The 20310-nt window shown below is 44.0% G+C and overlaps 1 protein-coding gene across 5 annotated transcripts in view; it reads left to right on the top strand.

The window, feature by feature from the left end:
* LOC306939277 (mediator of RNA polymerase II transcription subunit 13-like) overlaps nt 1-20310 on the top strand; it is a 147252-nt gene that overhangs the window by 97701 nt on the left and 29241 nt on the right. For all 5 annotated transcript variants that reach the window (XM_079523846.1, XM_079523845.1, XM_079523843.1 and 2 more), the window contains exons 5-6: nt 18331-18476; nt 19345-19563. In XM_079523846.1, the coding sequence (XP_079379972.1) occupies nt 18331-18476; nt 19345-19563 (365 nt within the window). The remainder of the gene's footprint in view (nt 1-18330; nt 18477-19344; nt 19564-20310) is intronic.

The raw sequence follows: 20310 nt of genomic DNA, 5'->3' as shown, positions 1-20310 counted from the left end.
GAATGACACATTACTTAGATGACATAATTGGATCAATTATTAGTCAATTATTTGATTAAATTTTACCGGTTGGTTTTCATAATTTATTAAATCGATTAGTTCGATTAACTGTTGCACCCTATAGGAATGTCAGTTCTAGATACATTATGTCTATGGTCTCAGTATTTTATTTGATGGTTCATGTCTCACGCTGACACGGCATTAATTAAACAGTGAAAATACAGACTGACAGCTTCAAGGGAACCAATTAGCCAAACGAAACCACAAATAAATAATGCAAGGATTTATTTTTAATACAGTTAATATCAGACAACTGTTATCAGACCACATTAAAACCATTTAGTTACAGTTATGTAATCTCTGTCTGGAGATTTTATCTGAATTGAACCATGAAGGCAAATCATGAGGAATGTAACATACACTGTGTTTTGCTGTGTAGCGATATCTGTATCAATCAATATAAGCTACTTAACTTACTTATCTGTGTGCCTTAGTAATATCATGTTATGCTGTTCAATTTCTGTCCTGCAGACATTTGTAGGGAACTGACTGAGAGTGTACGTGACTGTGTCGCACATAGGAAGCGTATTGAGGATGAGTTTTGCTCCAAAACTACTAAACTTTACTATACTTGACTAAAATGTTGTGTGCTATTTGAAGTGGTACCAATATCAAACTTCTAGGTAAATGCATGTAGATGTGTCTGTCTGTGAATGGTTTCATAGTAGAAAACTGTGTGTGTGTGTGTGTGTGTGTGTGTGTGTGTGTGTGTGTGTGTGTGTGTGTGTGTGTGTGTGTGTGTGTGTGTGTGTGTGTGTGTGTGTGTGTGTGTGTGTGTGTGTGTGTGTGTGTGTGTGTGTGTGTGTGTGTGTGACTATATATATTGTATAGTTTTATATCTGGATTTGCTGTCCTCAAAAGTCTGTCTTTCGGACGACTAAAATAATATTGGGAAAAAAAGGACTTATCCACAACTACGGTAAACCGAAAGTCTGTCTGCTCTTCCGTCTGGTCAGTTTCCATCCAAAGATCCTCCCTGATCTGAATCCCAACGCCCTACGTCTCCTCTCTCAACCAGAGTCAACCTCTTATTTTTCCACGAGTAAAAGTATCAATACTACCATGTAGACACTTCAGCTCAGGATGGACCATTTTAACCCTTTATTGCAATGCTAGTGCATTCTGTTTGGTGCTGTGACTCTGCTCCTGTGATACAGATTGTCTGTGCAAGCATGACACAGACTCTGAGATCACAAACCCCCCAGAAGCAGTGCATAAGATACAGCGTTATTGCATTAATATCAAACGCGTCAAGGGCATAAGTTCATACACAGATTAACATACAACCCACAGAAACATAAACATTTAAATATTGAGCCCTTCAAAGGCATAAGTTAAGATACAAAGATATAACATCATACAATCCACAGAATCATACAGAGGAGGAGGCTGGCTGGGGACTAGGAAGGAGTTTGAACACAGACAGCTGCAGGAACAGAGCTGTGACCAATGCTGAACATGAAGTGAACAGTGTTCTGCTTAAAAAGACTTCCTGAATGAACCATTAGATTGAGGGTGTTTGTTTTAGCTTGTTGAATGTTGAGAGACCGTCTGGCTGTCATGGGTGTATGTATGAATTAACTTGTTAGCAAATGTGAATGTGGAGGTGAGTGCATGTATACCTCCTGCCTTCCATGCCTACCTGAACTATCGCTGCGCTGTATTGGTCTATTGGCAGCTTGCACAAGAAAGCTGGCAGTCATGCATTGCTCAAGTGATTTGCAAGATTAGCTCCAGACAGACACTCAGACACACAGACAGACAGGGAGGTGTGGGTCTTTCTTTCTTTCTTTCTTTCTTTCTTTCTGACACGATGAGACCTCTCCCTTGTCTCCCTGTTAAGACAGAGGGGTTGCAGTGACTTGACCCTCTTTGACTTCCCTTGGAACTATAATAGCCGGGGAGCCACAGGCCCAAAAGCTCAAGGAATAGAGATTAACCTGTGATGTCATCACATATACTTTTTATTTGTGTTTTTTGTATTAATTTGGTCATTAAGGTCCACAGAATGAGAGTTCTGCTCTGCCGGAAACATCGCGAAAAATAGTTAGGCCATTTTTGTATACCACACCATCGACAACCAATACAAGGCGAAATTTCAACATACTTTAAGTAGCATGTGACATGTCAAACTAGGGGTTTTTCAGGATTCTGAATCCATTACCAAGCATTAGTTTTGCACGAAAAACACTCCTTGGCCTAAATTCGGCCATATCCACTTACCCAAATGTGCCCAAATGTGCTGACCTCATCACATTTGTGATGACGGCTATGGCCGTTTTTAGGCCAAGAAGTGATTTTCATGCAAAACTAATGCTTGGAATGGATTCAGAATCCTGAAAAACCCCTAGTTTGACATCTCACATGCTACTTAACTATTTTTTACGTATATATACAGATGTCGACGCTAGGTGGCGTCATATCCCAGGTCTGTATATATACATACCCCAACGTATACTCCGTCTATATAATGGTTGAGGCCTACGGAAGCTTTTAACATTGGTCCGGTTCCTATAGCAACGCCCCACCGACCACCGTTCCAACTATGGGATTGCAAATATAATCTCAGTGCAAACCAGTTGAAATATTTCGGACCTCCATAAATCGGATTCCACGATCGCTGTCCTTAGTGGATTTTCTGCCATCCACATTTCGGATTTAATTAGTGCCTTTTGTACCGCGACGCTGTACAAAGTACCGCGTACCGTGCGTGTATTAGCCATGGGTCTTCACAGACCCCTCTTTCACCTTTATGAGGGGGATGGATGTGTACGACTGCTGTGTAGACTACAGCTCAGCATTCAACACAATAGTTCCCTCCAAGCGCCGCATGCAGCTCAGAGATTATACTGTAATAGACTTGACCCGACCATGAAGTGCAACTGGATACTGGACTTCCTGAAGAGCCACCGTCAAATTGTGAGCATGGTCAACATTACATCAGGTCTGCGTGCTGAGTCCTCTCTACCCTACTCCTAGTATACTGAGTCCTCTCTACCCTACTCCTAGTATACTGAGTCCTCTATCTACCCTACTCCTAGTATACTGAGTCCTCTCTCTACCCTACTCCTAGTATACTGAGTCCTCTCTCTACCCTACTCCTAGTATACTGAGTCCTCTCTCTACCCTACTCCTAGTATACTGAGGTCAGATCAGACTTTGACCAATTGTTGTCATCACAGCAACCTCGCTCTCAACATCAACAAGGCCTGATCGTGGACTATAGGAGGCCAGAGAGCATGCCCCAAATCTACATAAATGTTGTTGCAGAGGAGAGGCTCAGTGATTTAAGAGTTATGTTCCTCACACATAGCAGCATTCACAGCAATGCTAATTAGTAATTAGCCAATTATTTTTTTACCCCTTTTTCTCCCCAATGTAGTCATTATGCCAATTCATTCCTCCCCACACACATTCATGTGTTGTCACTGCTGTCGTGTCCTACTGCCAGTGAGGAGCCCCCACCAGGAGTAGGAGTCCTCGTCCTAATCCTCCCGCCCAACACTCATAGACCCCCAGATGTGGTTTAGAGCTGGGATCGGGCCGAAACGAGCCCGACCTTAATTATTAATATATGCGCCCGACCCGGCCCGACACCGACGCTTCCCCCAATCCCCCCCCCTTCTTTTTTCTTTGAGGAAGGCACTGACAGCAAGCATGTTATTGTTATAATGTACAGCTTGCCTTGCCTGACTGTTACGTTTAGATACCACACTGTTGTGTCTTGTAAATTACCATGAAATGGGACCATTTTATATATTTATAGCCTACTACTACGCTGACAGTATAACACAGCGCACCGCAAGCACTCACAACAAACACACACACACACACACACACATACTGTACACACGACACACACACACAAACACTCGTGCAGTCTTACCAGCATTGATGATTGATTTGACATCAGCAATTCTGCATTGGCAATATTTAATCCACACAGCGTGGAGCGGGGCAGCGGGCAGCTGTAGGCTACTTTGGGACTGTTCGTGCAAAGTTGCAAACTCTTAATAAAGTGCTATTCAATCAAACAATCAGCGGCAGGCGATTATTGGTAGCCTATTTTCCATGGTCCATGGGCACGGATCGAGTTATTTACTCATACTCAACTGTTCACTGTTTAACAGCTAATACATCAAACTATTTATATTAATCCAACCATTCGCGGTTTACATGTTGTCATGGAGGAAGATGATCACATCCACCGTGGGTGAGTTCAACCTAGGCTAACGCCGTCCTCCTCTCTTCAGTGGTTCTTCCAGCTGCGCCCCATATGTAACCTCAGTCCCTACGCTCATGTTGTAGCTCCTGACCTACAGAATTAGCGTAGGGACTGAGGTTCACATGGGGCTACGTTCGCTGCTGCTGCTGCTTGCGGCGCGTTGCAAGCTTGCAACAACAAGCGGTGCTGCTGCTTGCAGTGCGTTGTCACGCTGCACCACGCGTCCTGGTTAACCAGGAAACACACAGAGAGACAGACTATAGTCGGATCGTTTTTATTCATAATCATATTTACACTTTATTTTCTATATATCAACAGTATGGCCGGCCCGAACCGAATCCCGACCACCAATTATGGTAATGAGCCCGACCCTAGCCCGACCCGTCGGGTCCCAATGGGACCCCTCGGGTTTCGGTCTGGTATCCCAGCTCTAATGTGGTTAGAATATTGAAATATGTCTTCCCTGTGTATTTATGGTTTCTTCCTGAAAGCTGAAAGCCTTCGAGTCAAAAGGCCCAATCGAAATACACCATGTTAGCCCTAACCCCTCCCCCTTTATATTATCATACAACAACAGCTGTGGGTGCGGCTTTCAGTTCAGGTGGATCACCAATATAAACATCATTTTAACACTTTCTGTACACTTTTTTGAAAAATCATAGTACCTGATAATCATGTTTTAGGGGAGGGAAATCACGGCATTCCATCTTTAAGACATTCAGTGCGAGTCCCCGCACCCTCAGGTGACAGGTCATTCTTACTCTCTGCACTGTTTTTGTCTCCACCAGGCCGAAGGCATGGGGAGAGTATGTTTTGCACTCCGTCCGTGTGTCCGTCCGTCCGTCCTTCCGTCCTTCCGTCCTTCCGTCCGTCTGTGAACAGCTAATCTCCGGCACCGTTAACCCGGTCGATGCCAAACTTTGCACACACACTCCTTGGATGCCAACGATGAACCTCTGCCCCACATTTTCCAGAACGGCCTGTTATAGCGCCACCATGAGGCAGCTTTTCACATTTTTGACCTAAAACTGCACCGATCTGCGTGAAACGTTGCATGCACACTCCCTAGAGGCTAAGGACAAACCTTTGACCTGCATTTTCCGCATCTGCCTTTTATAGCGCCACCAGGAGGCCGACTTTTGTAAAACACATTTTTTGATATTACTCCTCCAGATTCTGTCCAAAAATCTCACAAATCGTTACACAGTATCTCTATGGTCATGTGCTCAAGTCGGATCTGTCCGATATTTCATATTCCATCCTAATTGGCTATAATTGGCTTTCACAGTTTGCAAGATTGCCCCGTTTTGAACAAAAGCCTCAAATCATGAACGCAGCATGCAATTTACGTGAAATCTTTCACACATTTTCTTACTAGGCTGAGGAATATATCCCACCCTTTTCACATTGGCCTGTTATAGCGCCACCAACAGGTTGATTTTTGCAAAACACATTTTTGGAACAAAATGCGTCAAATCATCCAATTACCATCAAAGGCGTATGAAGAAATTGCACGCTTTTCACATTGGCCTATTATAGCGCCACCAGGAGGCCACAACCTGACCTGCCCTGGTGGAGACCTGTGCCCAGAAGGGCACTTTTTCTAGTTTTTCCTGTTTCTGTCTTTCTCTATTCTTTACGCTTTCTTAAAACGGCAGACGACGGGAGCTTGTAGGAAGAATTTCATGCATGTTTTTGCACCTGTAAACCTGTGATGTGCGGCGATACATTTAGCGTTCGTTTGTACATGCAGTTTTTGCACGCACGCTTGTGCACTATGTCAGGGGTTCTCAACGTTTTTGGCCGGGGACCCCCGGAAATGCTTTGGCAATGTCTCGGGACCCCCGCCCCGCCCCCTCCCGACCCCCAATATAAATTGACTGCTACAATAACCTTAAACCATTTTGGGCGGGAACCCCTTTTGGTGTTTTAAGCATTGTTATAATTTAGCTATTGAAAAATAGCAGATCTACAAGCTCATAGCGCGCCACCGAGTGGCGCGCTACGAGCTTGTAGGTCTGCTATTTTTGAAAAATCGTGAAAATAAAATTTAAAATAATTTGGGGACCCCCTAAAATAATTTGGCGACCCCCCGAGGGGTCGCGACCCACGGGTTGAGAACCCCTGCACTATGTCATCCAAACTGTTGTGGGTTTACACGGAGGGGTTTCCCAGAGGACCCATGACTTATCCAGGTTCAAACTTGGGGGTTTGCAAGTGAGTGACCCGCGCACATAAAAACATTGTCCGAAATCATGTGTGCGCCAGGGGGTCTCTGTACTGTATGTGTAAAGGTGATCTATGTCTGTCTGTGTGTGTGTAAATTGGTCTGTGTGTATGTAAAGGGGTCTCTGTGTGTGTGTGTGTGTGTGTGTGTGTGTGTGTGTGTGTGTGTGTGTGTGTGTGTGTGTGTGTGTGTGTGTGTGTGTGTGTGTGTGTGTGTGTGTGTGTGTGTGTGTGTGTGTGTGTGTGTGTGTGTGTAAGGGGGTCTTTGTATGAGCAACAGAGTCTGTGTGTGTGTGTGTGTGTAAGGGGGTCTCCAGCCCGTTTGTATTGTCCCTGATTCCGCTCAAGTTTGACAGCTTTGTCTGAGTAACATCATCAGCTCGTAGACCCCCTGCTGTTCTGCCCCAGACTCCTTCTCCGTGTGAATTATTGAGCACACAGCTCAAGGGGTTAGAATGGGAGGGAAAAGGAGAGACTTTCCTATTACATTTTATATACCGTAGCTGTACATATATACATGTATATATTGTATATAGCCTACTGTACATCCACTGTTTGGACACCTGGGCCAGTTGAACAGCATAATTTATGTAAATGATGAGCTTCCCACACACATAAAAATTCTTCACATCACAGATGCATGAGAGCATGCAAGCGCTCTCTCTCTCTCTCTCTCTCCTTGTCGCCAACAACACACACGCCAGCACTACCACACTGCACACCGGCACAACGCAACACAGCGCGTACCACATAACACCACACAGTGTCTTCACATGAGCCCGTGATGACCACGGTGCACAAGTGACAGGGTCAGTCCTCAGAGCCCAGAGGATGGCGGCGTTTTCATGCCACACCGCAGGACTCCACTCAGTTAGATGTGAGCCGAGACCTTCAGCTTCAACCGTTTCCTTTGTCTCTCTGTTTCGCTACCCAATCAGCGCTATTCCCATGCCTTTTAGTCCAATAGGGGGCACTGCAGAGTGTGTGTGTGTGTGTGTGTGTGTGTGTGCGTGCGCGTGCGTGTGTGCGTGCGCGCTCGCATGCCCCCATACCCATGCCGGCTCGTGCGCCTTTGTCAGACTTCTCTGGTGTTTATCTCTGCTGTGCCTCTTGGGCATGGGGAGGATTGGCACATCTAGGAGAAGATACCCACCTCTTCCCCTCCTCTCCTCCCCTTCTATCCTCCTCTGAAGCGCCACGCTGCCTGTGTCTTTGTGTCTGAAAGAGAGAAACACTCTGGGTTGGTAACGGATTGCATCAGACACCAAAGGGGGGCAGAGAGAGAGAGAGAGAGAGAGAGAGAGAGAGAGAGAGAGAGAGAGAGAGAGAGAGAGAGAGAGAGAGAGAGAGAGAGAGAGAGAGAGAGAGAGAGAGAGAGAGAGGAGAGAGAGAGAGAGAGAGAGAGAGAGAGAGAGAGAGAGAGAGAGAGAGAGAGAGAGAGAGAGAGAGAGAGAGAGAGAGAGAGAGAGAGAGAGAGAGAGTAAATTAAGTATTACCAAAGAGAGCTGAATAATTCCATTGGAGTCTATCTTCCTCTGCAACTACAATATATGCATGACTTAAACCCCAGTCAGCTCAATGTAATACGTTTTGAGCATATTTCTATAGGTACATACCTATACCTCCCCCATTCATTTGCACTGACTACATTGACCAGATACTGAGGCCATGTTTTATATGAGCTCTCCTCCCTAAATGACAAGCAATTTTTTGTCTTTTTAGTTTTATTGAGTGAGCAGTATTGTATATATTGTGTTTGTTTGTATATTTATTTTCCAGATGCGCTGTACAAATTATGTGCATAATCTGATTCTGTCTATGCACAGAAGAATGTTTTATAACGTGGCAGAGTGGTGTGTACACTGTACAGTAGTGTGTTGACATTCATGTGAATTATGGATAGTATGTTACGGTATTTCATAGATATCTCTCCTCTCCTGTTAACCTCCTACTACAAACTACAGTATGGCTGGAGATAACAACAACATTGAAATATTAGCAGTCACTGACCTAGTCAACGGAACATTGCATGTCAGGCCACAATTCAAGGTCATGACAAGCTACATAAGGATTACAATATATATATACTGTGCGTGTGTGTGTGTGTGTGTACACACACACACACACACACACACACACACACACACACACACACACACACACACACACACACACACACACACACACACACACACACACACACACACACAGACAGTATTAGTTATCAAATTCAGCATTTTACACAATATGGTCCAGCTAGGCTTTGCATGTTGATTATACAGTAATAGACTAGAGCATATTCTGTAGTGGTAGTAATACTAATAGTTATAGTCATGCAGAGTGGTACTGTTCATACACCAAACAGACATACATTAGGGACACGCGTGGCCAGTCATTGGAGCGGTGTGCACAGCTCAAAAATACATAATTTCATTTCAGGCTGTATCTGTCGTCCCATTGGTTAGTGCCTATCACACCCGGGTTATAGTTCACCAGCTCCGTCAGCTTGCCGCATCGGGACAGTCTTTCCGTTTTCCCCCCATATTATGGGAGTGGATGAACCTTCGGCCACGCACGCACGCACGCACGCACGCACGCACGCACGCACGCACGCACGCACGCACGCACGCACGCACGCACGCACGCACGCACGCACGCACGCACGCTTTGAGTGGCAGGTACACCCATGCATTCACTCAGAGACTTGTTCACATCGTGATTCGTGAAACTCTATACATTTCATGCACCAACAGCATTGCTACTGTACATACACACCGCATACTAAGGAATGGGAAGGAGCTGTTTGTGTTATCCTTTTGATCATGGAGGATGTACGTTACATGTGACATATGCTTTTTATTTCATGATCAATAAAGATATCAATCAATCAATCAATCAAAAAAAGGAAAGATGGGAGGAAGGAAGGAGATGATATTGGCCCTGATATCAATTATAGGATGTTTTTAGTTTTAATGACTAAGCTGATTTGGTGACTGTCTCACTGTCTAAAAGTGTCTAATTAACAGGCTGACTGAATGTCTTCCTGGCTTAGTGACTGGGTGACTGATTGCAGGATTGTCCGACCAACTTGACTAACTGCCTGTTGCGAGTTTATACTGACTGACAGTTAAGACTCTTGCTGACAGGCTGATGAAATTAATGCTTGACTGGCTGGCTGACAGCACTAAAAGGCACACAGTAATTGAGTCAGTATTTCAGGAGTGAGGCTTTGTTAGAGCAGAAGGGAGCTGGTAATGTGCACAGTGCACGTACCTGTGCGTGCGTGCGTGCGTGCGTGCGTGCGTGCGTGCGTGCGTGCGTGCGTGCGTTGCGTGCGTGCCTGCGTGCCTGCGTGCCTGCGTACTTAATGTACCAATAGAAAGTACTCATTATGCAGAATGGCCAATTTCAAGTTTATATAAATCTTTAGAAAATAGCGGATCTACAAGCTCACAATGCGTCGCATCGTGAGAGATTGTATATCGACCATTTTCGATTGAAAGTTGTTAATGTATGCTTTGTAATAATACAAATCTACAAAGCAACTAGTGACTAAAGTTTTCAAATAATTGTAGTTGAATAAAATTACAATATCTGGATCCAAGTTGTAGTGGAGTAGAAGTATAGGAAATTGGAAATAACTCAAGTAAAGTACAAATACCTCAAAATTGTAATTAAGTACAGTACTTAAGTAAATGTACTTTGTTACTTTTCACAACTGCTGCTCTGTATGTACTGTACAATTATGCTCAATGGTCTAAAATCATACCGATACAGAATCTTACAGATACTTAGATAGCATTTTATGTAGACTAGCATTTATAGCACTATAAAGTATATATGCATAGTTTCATTATATAGATATTCCACTGTTACGTTCTTAGCTTACGTATGATTCATGATAACTACTTTTTTATGTATATGATGTATTGCCATGCTTTTTGTTCTTGCTTAATGTAAATCACTCTGGATTAAGAGCGTCTGCTAAATGCCTAATTGTAAATACAGTGCAGCAAGGTTTCCCCAGAACATTCTGGAACCTGATTTATTCTCATTCAAAAGGCTTTTCAAGCATTTTCTGTGTGCATATCATTCATGATCATACAAAATGCATTGCTCAAGTGATAAAGCACTTGAGCTTTATCAAGTCCAAATTTGTATGGCTCAGAAATGCCACCATTCAAATGGTTTTAGCTCATGAATGTGTCCCATCATAGATATATTAGGGATATTAATGCAATGTAAAGGGATATTCTGCATGAGCATCGGGTCCTCTTTAACCGCTTAGTTTACGAGGTTTAAGGCTAAAACCCTATACTTCATTGACCGGGGTCCATGTGGTTAACAGGACCATTTACTGGCCAACAAAAAGCAAAGGGACACATATTTAAAGGTACATAATCCTTTCGATTTTCAATGCCATGTCAGTAAGAGAGAAAAGAGAGAGACATGGATCAATAGAATGCAGGCGATACATCTCGGTAACAGCACACCAGACTTGTTCTTTTGCAGCAATTATAGCTAAAAATGAAAAAGGGAAAAGTCATCTGCTTCTCATGTTGACGTATCTAGTCAATGGCTCATTCTTTTCCATTCGGCAGAATTTGTAAGGCCCACGGTTCCATTGACTGCATTTCTGGGGATTGTAATTTTTTCAGTAATTTAACAATAAATCCAAAAAGCAGAATTGGAATAGACAGCGTTATTCTTCTATGCTTCTTAATCCCTGTGAAGAGAGTAACGACAGTGTGTCCTTGAGCGTGGCAGCTACTCATTGTGAATCCATATAAATAGCTGCCGGAGTGTTTGAGGGCTAACATTGTGATAGCAATACTGGCTAAGGCCACCCACTGGGGGCCAATGAATAATACATCAAAGCTGACTGCATTCCCCTTATCCCTGTGTTAATAGGGTGTGTGTGTGTGTGTGTGTGTGTGTGTGTGTGTGTGTGTGTGTGTGTGTGTGTGTGTGTGTGTGTGTGTGTGTGTGTGTGTGTGTGTGTGTGTGTGTGTGTGTGTGTGTGTGTGTGTGTGTGTGTGTGTGTGTGTGTGTGTGTGTGTGTGTGTACGTAACATCTGTTTATATTCCTGTATGTGTGTGAAAATATTTGAGGAGTGCAATAGGTGTCAGTCTACTGTGCCTATTTCTGTGTTAAACATTGACACTTGTACGTAATGTAACAGTATATTATTTCTATTGTTTTTTTTTTTTGTATAGTTTCTTTCTGAGCGTGTGCTGGTGCATTTAATGTACATGTACATGTAGTACTCCCTAGGAGGGACAGGCCTCCAAATTGTTTAGTAAGCATCATTATCACACAGCCAGACAGATTACGATAATTCACTATAGGGGAGACATGTGCTGCATGGAAGAGATTAGCCGGAGGATCATCTCACAGATTCCTGCGTTTCAGCTTCTCCTGCTAGCATGGAGAGAACCCTATCATATCTGTTTAGTATGCATATGGTTGTGGCTAATGAAATCTAAGCATTAGCAGACCATGAGGTGTCTGTAAGAAATTACATTTCTTCTCATTCCATTTGTCACATTGTTTGTTCCGTTTGTCAGTTTTCTCGGTCCGTTTTGTTCTGTCACGTGTCTCTGGGCTTTTCTCACGCTACAACATCTAAAGGGAACCCGTGCATGCAGGCTCCATTTTCACCTTTCTTTTCTATTTTCCATTACATTAGACATGGGAGCATGATGATATTTATTATGTTGGTGTGTTGATAAGTGTGCATGAATGTAATTATGTAGCGAAGGTGTGTTTGTGTGAGTGCGTGCGTGCATGCACGCAGACCCTTATGCATGTCAGACTATATTATCTAGACCCCCCAGTGACCGACTAGTCACCACTGGCTGCCTGGGAGCCTAGCAGCGGGGCGTGAATGACACGTGGTAACACATGTTGTCATGTCTTAAACATAAGTGAATCTCATGCACCAGGCAACTATTTATTCTGATGCAGTTCAAGCATGCAGTAGTACATACGCTTGATGCATGTGTATAATGGAAAGGTACGTGTGAGCATATGTCTTTGTACACTCAAACTATGAGCACCCACAGACTGACTCTTAATTGTGACTCTCCGCACGCACGCACGCACGCACGCACGCACGCACGCACGCACGCACGCACGCACGCACGCACGCACGCACGCACGCACACACACACACACACACACACACACAGGTTGGACAGTGTATAGAGTGTCAGTGCATGGGGCACTCTCCAGTCCCACATCCCTTGATTGATATCATCATAAAAGCAATAATTGCTCTCAGTAGTCATCCATTAAGGATGGCTGTGATCTCAACACAGGGTGTGTAATGCTGAATTATTCACCCTTCCACCATTCTATCATTTTGTTTTAATGCAACCTCCCTCTACCTCCCTGCACCTCACTATGCCTCAATGTACCCCATTGTATCTCACTATAGAGGGTATATGCGTGTGACATCATCAAACCCGGAAGTTATGCGGGAACGCCTATACTGAGTGGCCAAAAAATGCTTTCTGGCCTTGACAGCCCAATGCCCATAGGCCTATATCAAAACAGAAAGGTCCTATCTGATTGCATTAAACAACGTTAAACTCACTTTGCCTCTCACTTTGCCACTCGATTTGCCATTCACTTTATGCATGCGCATACCCTCTATACTTGTTCCCAGTTAACACCCCGAACGCCCAGGGTTATTTAATCCATTAAATCATAGCTAGCGCCCAGCGATTTATAGCAGCGGAGCACATTTAGCGACGGACCGGATGTTATCCCAGATGTGGCTGTAGTAGCTAGATGTAGCCAAAACACTCTTGAGGCGATCGACAACAACGGGAGGTATGATTAATTCTATCGCGACTAGCGACGGGACCGCGGTGGGCCGTCTAACACATAATCTTTTCTTAGAATTGGACGGAATGATTTAGATCAAGAGTAATTCACGTTTTAAGATTTTCCATCTCGTCGGCTAAACAGGGGGGGGGACATTTCCGATGACGTCCCACTGTTGCGCAACATCGAACACTCCCAGCCTGTGGGGCGATGCGATCGGTTTTGATATCATTAATCTCCGTCCTTTTGATCAATCTCCGTCTTGAGCGCTGGGCGTTACTAATTGATAGGGCGGAGAACTCCGTCCTGTGCGCTCAGGGTGCCCCACGCAGGATCTAACTATTTCTATAGACCACGCCCTGGTGACTTCGGTTTCAACCGCTAAGAATCTATAGGTGTTGTCCTGGACAGTCAGCTCTCATTCAAGGCACACATTGCAGTGGTCACTCAATCCTGTTTTTGGATATCCTGTTTGTTATTCTAGACTGATAGGTTTTTGGTTTACCTATGGTCCTAGATTACTTTTTCTATGCATTTGATGTATTAGCTTGTGTTGACCTTGCTTATTGTAAATCACTCTGGATTAAGAGCGTCTTATGCCTAAATTGTAAATATGCCTCCTTGTACCTCCTCGTTGTACCTCATTATACTCAATATCTTTCTCTTAATAAGAGTCTGTCTGTCTGTCTGTCTGTCTGTCTGTCTGTCTGTCTGTCTGTCTGTCTGTCTGTCTGTCTGTCTGTCTGTCTGTCTGTCTGTCTGTCTGTCTGTCTGTCTGTCTGTCTGTCTGTCTGTCTGTCTGTCTGTCTGTCTAGATATAGATTCTACTTCCTACCATGCCTTCATACCTTCTCTTTAATTCTTTCTCCCATCCTCTCTCTTTGTCTCTCCCTTATCTCCATTGCCCTTTCTCCACTCCCACCCCTCACCCACCCTCTCTCTCTCCTCCTCTATCTATCCCCACATCTTCCTCCTCTTCTCTCCCTCTCTCTCCTCCCTCCTCCTCCTCCTCCTCCTCCAACCTCTCTCCCTCTCTCACTTCTCTTTCCCTCTTCTCTCTCTCTCTCTCTCTCTCTCTCTCTCTCTCTCTCTCTCTCTCTCTCTCTCTCTCTCTCTCTCTAGTACTGTCAGCCCTGGGGCTAGTCTCAACCATCACTCCTCTTCATTTATTAATACTTCCACTCATACAGACCAGCACACACAGCGGCAATACAGCGCACACACACACACACACACACACACACACACACACACACACACACACACACACACACACGTGCGCACATTGTACACCTGCACGCATGCATGCACTCATGAATGCACACACAAAACATACACACATGCATTTGCACACACGCACGCACGCACGCACGCACGCACGCACGCACGCACGCACGCACACACGTGCACAGAGACTGCACAGATGTCCGCAAGGATGCAGGGAGCCCAGTGTGTCCACACACTCACACCCGCTTACTGTGCAGGAAAATGCCCTTTGTAAAAGGACAGGGAACATCAATCTTCCAGCTGTATTGTATCATTGCCCTACAGTATGACGCTGTTGCTCAGGCTCCACTCACAAGTAATTGCCCTTAACCAGAGTTGTACCAATGTAATGGACCCAGTGGGCTGATTATTACATAGTCATATTTAGACTAATTGGCTTAGTTAAAGATTATAACCTTTCGGAAGCTTCCACAATCTAATTCTAAGCTATCCCAGTTGACAGTGTTGTCATCATTGAACTGCTCAGAATAATAGTTAATCACTTGAACCCGACTCGTCCCGAGCGTCCCTACTTGGGAGGGGGTTTGGGGGGGGTTTGAGGCATTTGCAGAAACCTTTGGTCAAGAGATAGGCCTGGGCCACTGACGTAGTGTTCCAGGCACCTGGTTCGAATCCCGAACCCAATGACCTTAGCTGCGTGTCGCTACCCATCTCTCTCCCCATTTTCTGTCAGACTACTATCCTATAAATAAAGACATAAAAGCCCAAGAACAAATCTTTAAAAAAAAGACCAAAGACCAAGTTGACCTGGGCTAACTAAGTGTTACTTTACTAAGTATAGAGGACTTAAGTGGTTAAGTATCGCAGTCAAAGCTAGTTTCTTTTCAATGCGCGGTGCCTCATCAGCGCACTACACTTTCAGCTCACGTCCTCCACACTGCTGAAATATGAATAGAATCAGCCAGCGTGCTACTGGATAGTCATCTCACTCCAAAACATAGCAACGGCACACACTCAGAGAGGAAGAAGAGGCAGGCAGGCAGGCAGCCAGCCAGCCAGCCAGCCAGCCAGCCAGCCAGCCAGCCAGCCAGCCAGCCAGCACTTTATATGGCATGATGTGGATGTTTATTTTGACTAAATCTAGAGATTCTGTTTTGAAGAGACCTTATAGTCATGAAAAAAAAAACACTGTAATTACGCTCTTCTGTTTGAAGCACCTTGAACTCCTGTCCATTAATTGAGTACAAATAGCTTCAGGTAGAAGTGATGCACTATGAGCAGGCCACTACAGCGTCAGCAAACAAAGTTTGCTTTTCATTTGACCAGGGCGGAACTCTGTGTGTGTGTGTGTGTGTGTGTGTGTGTGTGTGTGTGTGTGTGTGTGTGTGTGTGTGTGTGTGTGTGTGTGTGTGTGTGTGTGTGTGTGTGTGTGTGTGTGTGTGTGTGTGTGTGTGTGTGTGTGTGTGTGTGTGTGTGTGTGTGTGTGTGTGTGTGTGTGTGTGTGGTAGCCTGGGTCGTACACTGACTTTCAACTATTCTGTACAATAGTAACTATCCTATAAAGACCTATCTTATGGTATCTTCCCCAAAGGCACCCCTAGGAGCTATATATAACTTCATATGGCCTTATGACGTAGCAAGGACGGGGTTGGAGGGGAAAGACACTGAATTTTTTTTTTGCGCTGTAGAAATGTGAATTATTGAAATGATGGAGTAGAGTTATAAGAGTAGGTCAGTGTAAGCTACTTTGCTTGAAATGTGTGTGCACGTGCTCATGTGCGTATGTGCATTGCGTGCCCGTGAACACTTGTGTGAGTGTATGTGTTGCTGTACTTGTGTACAGCAATACACAACACATTGTGTGTAAGCATATGTACTGTATGTGTGCGGTGGTAGTACATAGTACTGTACTTAAGTACAATTTTGAGGTACAGTATTGTTACTTTACTGGAGTATTTCCCATTACTTCTACTCCACTCAGACACAAATATTGCACTTTTACTCCACTACAACTATTGTACTTTTGTACTTTTACTCAAGTACATTTTGAATACCAGACTTTTACAGTGTATGTCTACATTGTGGTATAGATATATAGTATAGATACAGTATATAAATATGAGTACTTCTTCCGTCACTATACATGCGTGTTGATATACTGTGTGTAAGACCCCTGGAACACCCTGCTGTGGTGATTTTTCTCAAGACTGTTTATGTTTTGTTTAAACAGAGAAATCTCCCTCCTCCCATACCTCAGTGCCATCAGTGCCACCTGCTGGCCGCGGTGGTCAGCGTCGCCCTGCAGGATGATCTCATTTATTCCCCGCCCTCCCCCGGCGCTGTGTTTAATTCTGCCCATGTGTGGCTGGCGGAATTGGTCACTGTATTGAATTTGATGATCCATTATGGCTCAAACACAAGCTCCGTTTCCTCAGGGCAAGGAGAGGATATTACACAGGCAGCGGGGAAATCACACGGAGATTACAGTACCTGCTGACTTTATTGTCAGCCTGTTATACATAAACCACGGCAGTAAGAGGCTTTATAGATTAAAAATGTACATCAATGAAGCAATCTGGCTAGTTAATGGCGTCCAGCCCACCGGGCGATGTATAGATTGCAATAATGGCCCTGTGATTACCCCTATGTGATAAGGAGTGCATGGTGAGCTATGTCTCGGACTTGTAATAAAGAGTATGATGTTTACAGTATCTGAACATGATGCCACCGTGATCATTCAAGTCCAAATGAGGATTTATGCCTGCAATACGGGGGCTATAGTATGTGGAAAATGACTAAAATGATCAATGCAAGTAAAGCGAAAGTGAAGGAAGACTTTTTAGTAAGAATGAATAAGTAAGAGTTAATTCTCTCTGCTATATGAGGAGACCAAATGCACATTTAGAGATTCATTTACAGTAGAAGTTGCACTTTGCAGGCACATCATGCATGTGTTCTGTTGAATATATATTTTATTTCTACAGCCAAACAATCAATGCAGCGTGCATGCTCTGAATCTCATAACAGTAAACATTTAATACATAATGTAGTTACAGATATATGCTGGGATATTTGACGGTGGTACATTTGCAGCTTCATAAAGTGTCAGGCCACATTCTTCCTACAGGATCGCTTAAAAGCTTTATTACAGTACAGTGACAGTGTATAGCCTATAGCACTGGTTCTGAATGTGGGGTCCAGGAGGGATCCCCAGGGGTCCTTGAGGGGGCTAAATCATTGATAGTTAGGAACCAAGCGGACGCTTAACGCATCTGTAACTCTGTATAAATTGAGCCAACCTTACTACGTCCATGTCCATTTGATTCTATACACTAGTACACACTTAACCCATTCAGGCCTGACGTCGAAATTTAAAAAAAAAGTTTTCTAAATCATGACAATTTTCGGAAAGATTTGAGGCACATTTTAACGATTTTTCGAAAATAGCAGATCTACAAGTTCATAGCGCGCCACCGAGTGGCGCGCTATGAACTTGTAGATCTGCTATTTTTCAATAGCTAAACTATAACATAATGCTTAAAACACCAAAAGGGGTTCCCGCCCAAAATGGGTTAACTCTGAGTTAAAATATCTCTGCAGATTTTGCAGTATATTGTACATTGGTGATACACATTGTATAAAGTATGAAAAAGGTTGAGAATCACTGTCCTGGCTCCTATATATATATATACAGTACACAACACCTCCACAATAACTTCCTATACTGGGTGATTAATTCATTGTTCTCTTGTCTCCACAGTGAGCATCTGTCATGCGCTTTCACCTTCTTCCTCCATGGGGAGAGCAATGTGTGTACCAGTGTAGAAATCGTCCAACACCAGCCAGCCTATCACATCACCGAGGACCACATCAGCCTTGCACAGACCTCCACTACACCAGTACAAGGTGAGAGAGCACAGACCTCCACTACACCAGTACAAGGTGAGAGAGCACAGACCTCCACTACACCAGTACAAGGTGAGAGAGCACAGACCTCCACTACACCAGTACAAGGTGAGAGAACACAGACCTCCACTACACCAGTACAAGGTGAGAGAGCACAGACCTCCACTACACCAGTACAAGGTGAGAGAGCACAGACCTCCACTACACCAGTACAAGGTGAGAGAGCACAGACCTCCACTACACCAGTACAAGGTGAGAGAGCACAGACCTCCACTACACCAGTACAAGGTGAGAGAGCACAGACCTCCACTACACCAGTACAAGGTGAGAGAGCAGAAACACCACACTTCAGTACAACTGTACTTTGAGAAAGATAGCCGATCTACAAGCTCACAAGCTTGCAGATTGGCTATTTTTGGCGAATGTTCCATCCCAGAATAGGCATGCTGGGGTTCAAATGTGTAAGCTGAATTCCGTACCTTTTATGTCCTACCTGGGACAATTCCTGGATTTCAGCTTTAGCTTTATCCTAGGGGCCTGTCCACATCAAGAATCATAACTATAAAGATAATCATAATGATGTGAGCAAACATGATGATTTTGATTCGCTGTTGTTCATCGAATTGCTCTGAAAGTGACCCCAGCGATATCGTTCACCACTCTAGTTGTCGTTATAGAATATAGACTGTGCCTTCCAAACTATGTACTGTATTAATAGTTACTGTGTAGTTCTTGGTGTGAACAGCCCTGTTCATATCTGTGATATACTTAACTGTACACTGTAATCTCTGAATCTGTTTGTCTGTCCATCTGTCCGCCCGTCCCTTCTTTTCCCCGTCTCGTCCATGTCGTCCATCTGTCCCCGTAGTGATCCTGAGTCCCTACGGTCTCAGTGGCACTCTGACAGGTCAGGCTTATAAGATGAGCGACCCGGCGGTTCGGAAGCTGATGGAGGAGTGGAGTTACTTCTATCCCATGGTGCTTTGCCAGAAAGAGGGAAATGTGGAGAAGGAGAAGGAGAAAGAGAAAGCAGATGGTGGGCAGGCCTACGACCCTCACTGTCACGTGGCGGTGGAGGTCATTGTAGGTATGGAAAAACTGGAACGTGTTTCTTGACGTTGCAACAGGAAAAATATCTGTTTTTGTATTGCATAAATCTGCTTTTGCACAGTAAAGTCCTCACTGTCAATTTATAAATTTTGCACACACTCAGAGGACATTACTGTGTGCTGGTACAGTATTCTAAGCCATTTTCGTAGCATCAATGAATGCTAACACTTCAAGATAAGCTGCAGCTTCAAGGAAATATTAATCTCCACATGGTTATTCATGACAACATTACACAATTAGACCAAAAACTACTTCATGTTAATAAGCATTAGATGAATTGAAGTGACTTTCTTTTGCAGAAAAACAATTGCAAAGTACTTCAGAAGAACTTAATTAAGGATCCAAGATGCACTGTGACATTTTTGAAAGCCTTTATTCCACCATGGCTTAGTTAAAGATTAATTAATTAAGAAAAATTAAATCATGTAGATTTCGAGATCCACATGGGAACGGTGTAGCTCTGATGTGGATCTCAGACTGCATGTGTCGGCTAGTAATGCCAGTCGTCTGTCTATGGCGTCAGACTCATTTGTAACATACTGTATGCAAGTATGACTCCAAATTTGGTCAACGTTTCCAAACCCCATTGACAAGTTAAAACAATATACAGAAAACATACATTTTGAGGTATAAAGTACCTACAAAATGAGGTGCGGATTGATCCAGCAGTTTGCAAGAGTATCACCGGACAATCACACAGACAGACCAATCCTCTTACGGACGG

Source organism: Electrona antarctica (genome assembly GCF_951216825.1).
Source record: "Electrona antarctica genome assembly, chromosome: 16".
In the NCBI taxonomy this organism is placed as follows: domain Eukaryota; kingdom Metazoa; phylum Chordata; class Actinopteri; order Myctophiformes; family Myctophidae; genus Electrona; species Electrona antarctica.
Note: the sequence above shows the minus strand (reverse complement) of the source record. Positions and strands in the feature narration are given on the sequence as shown.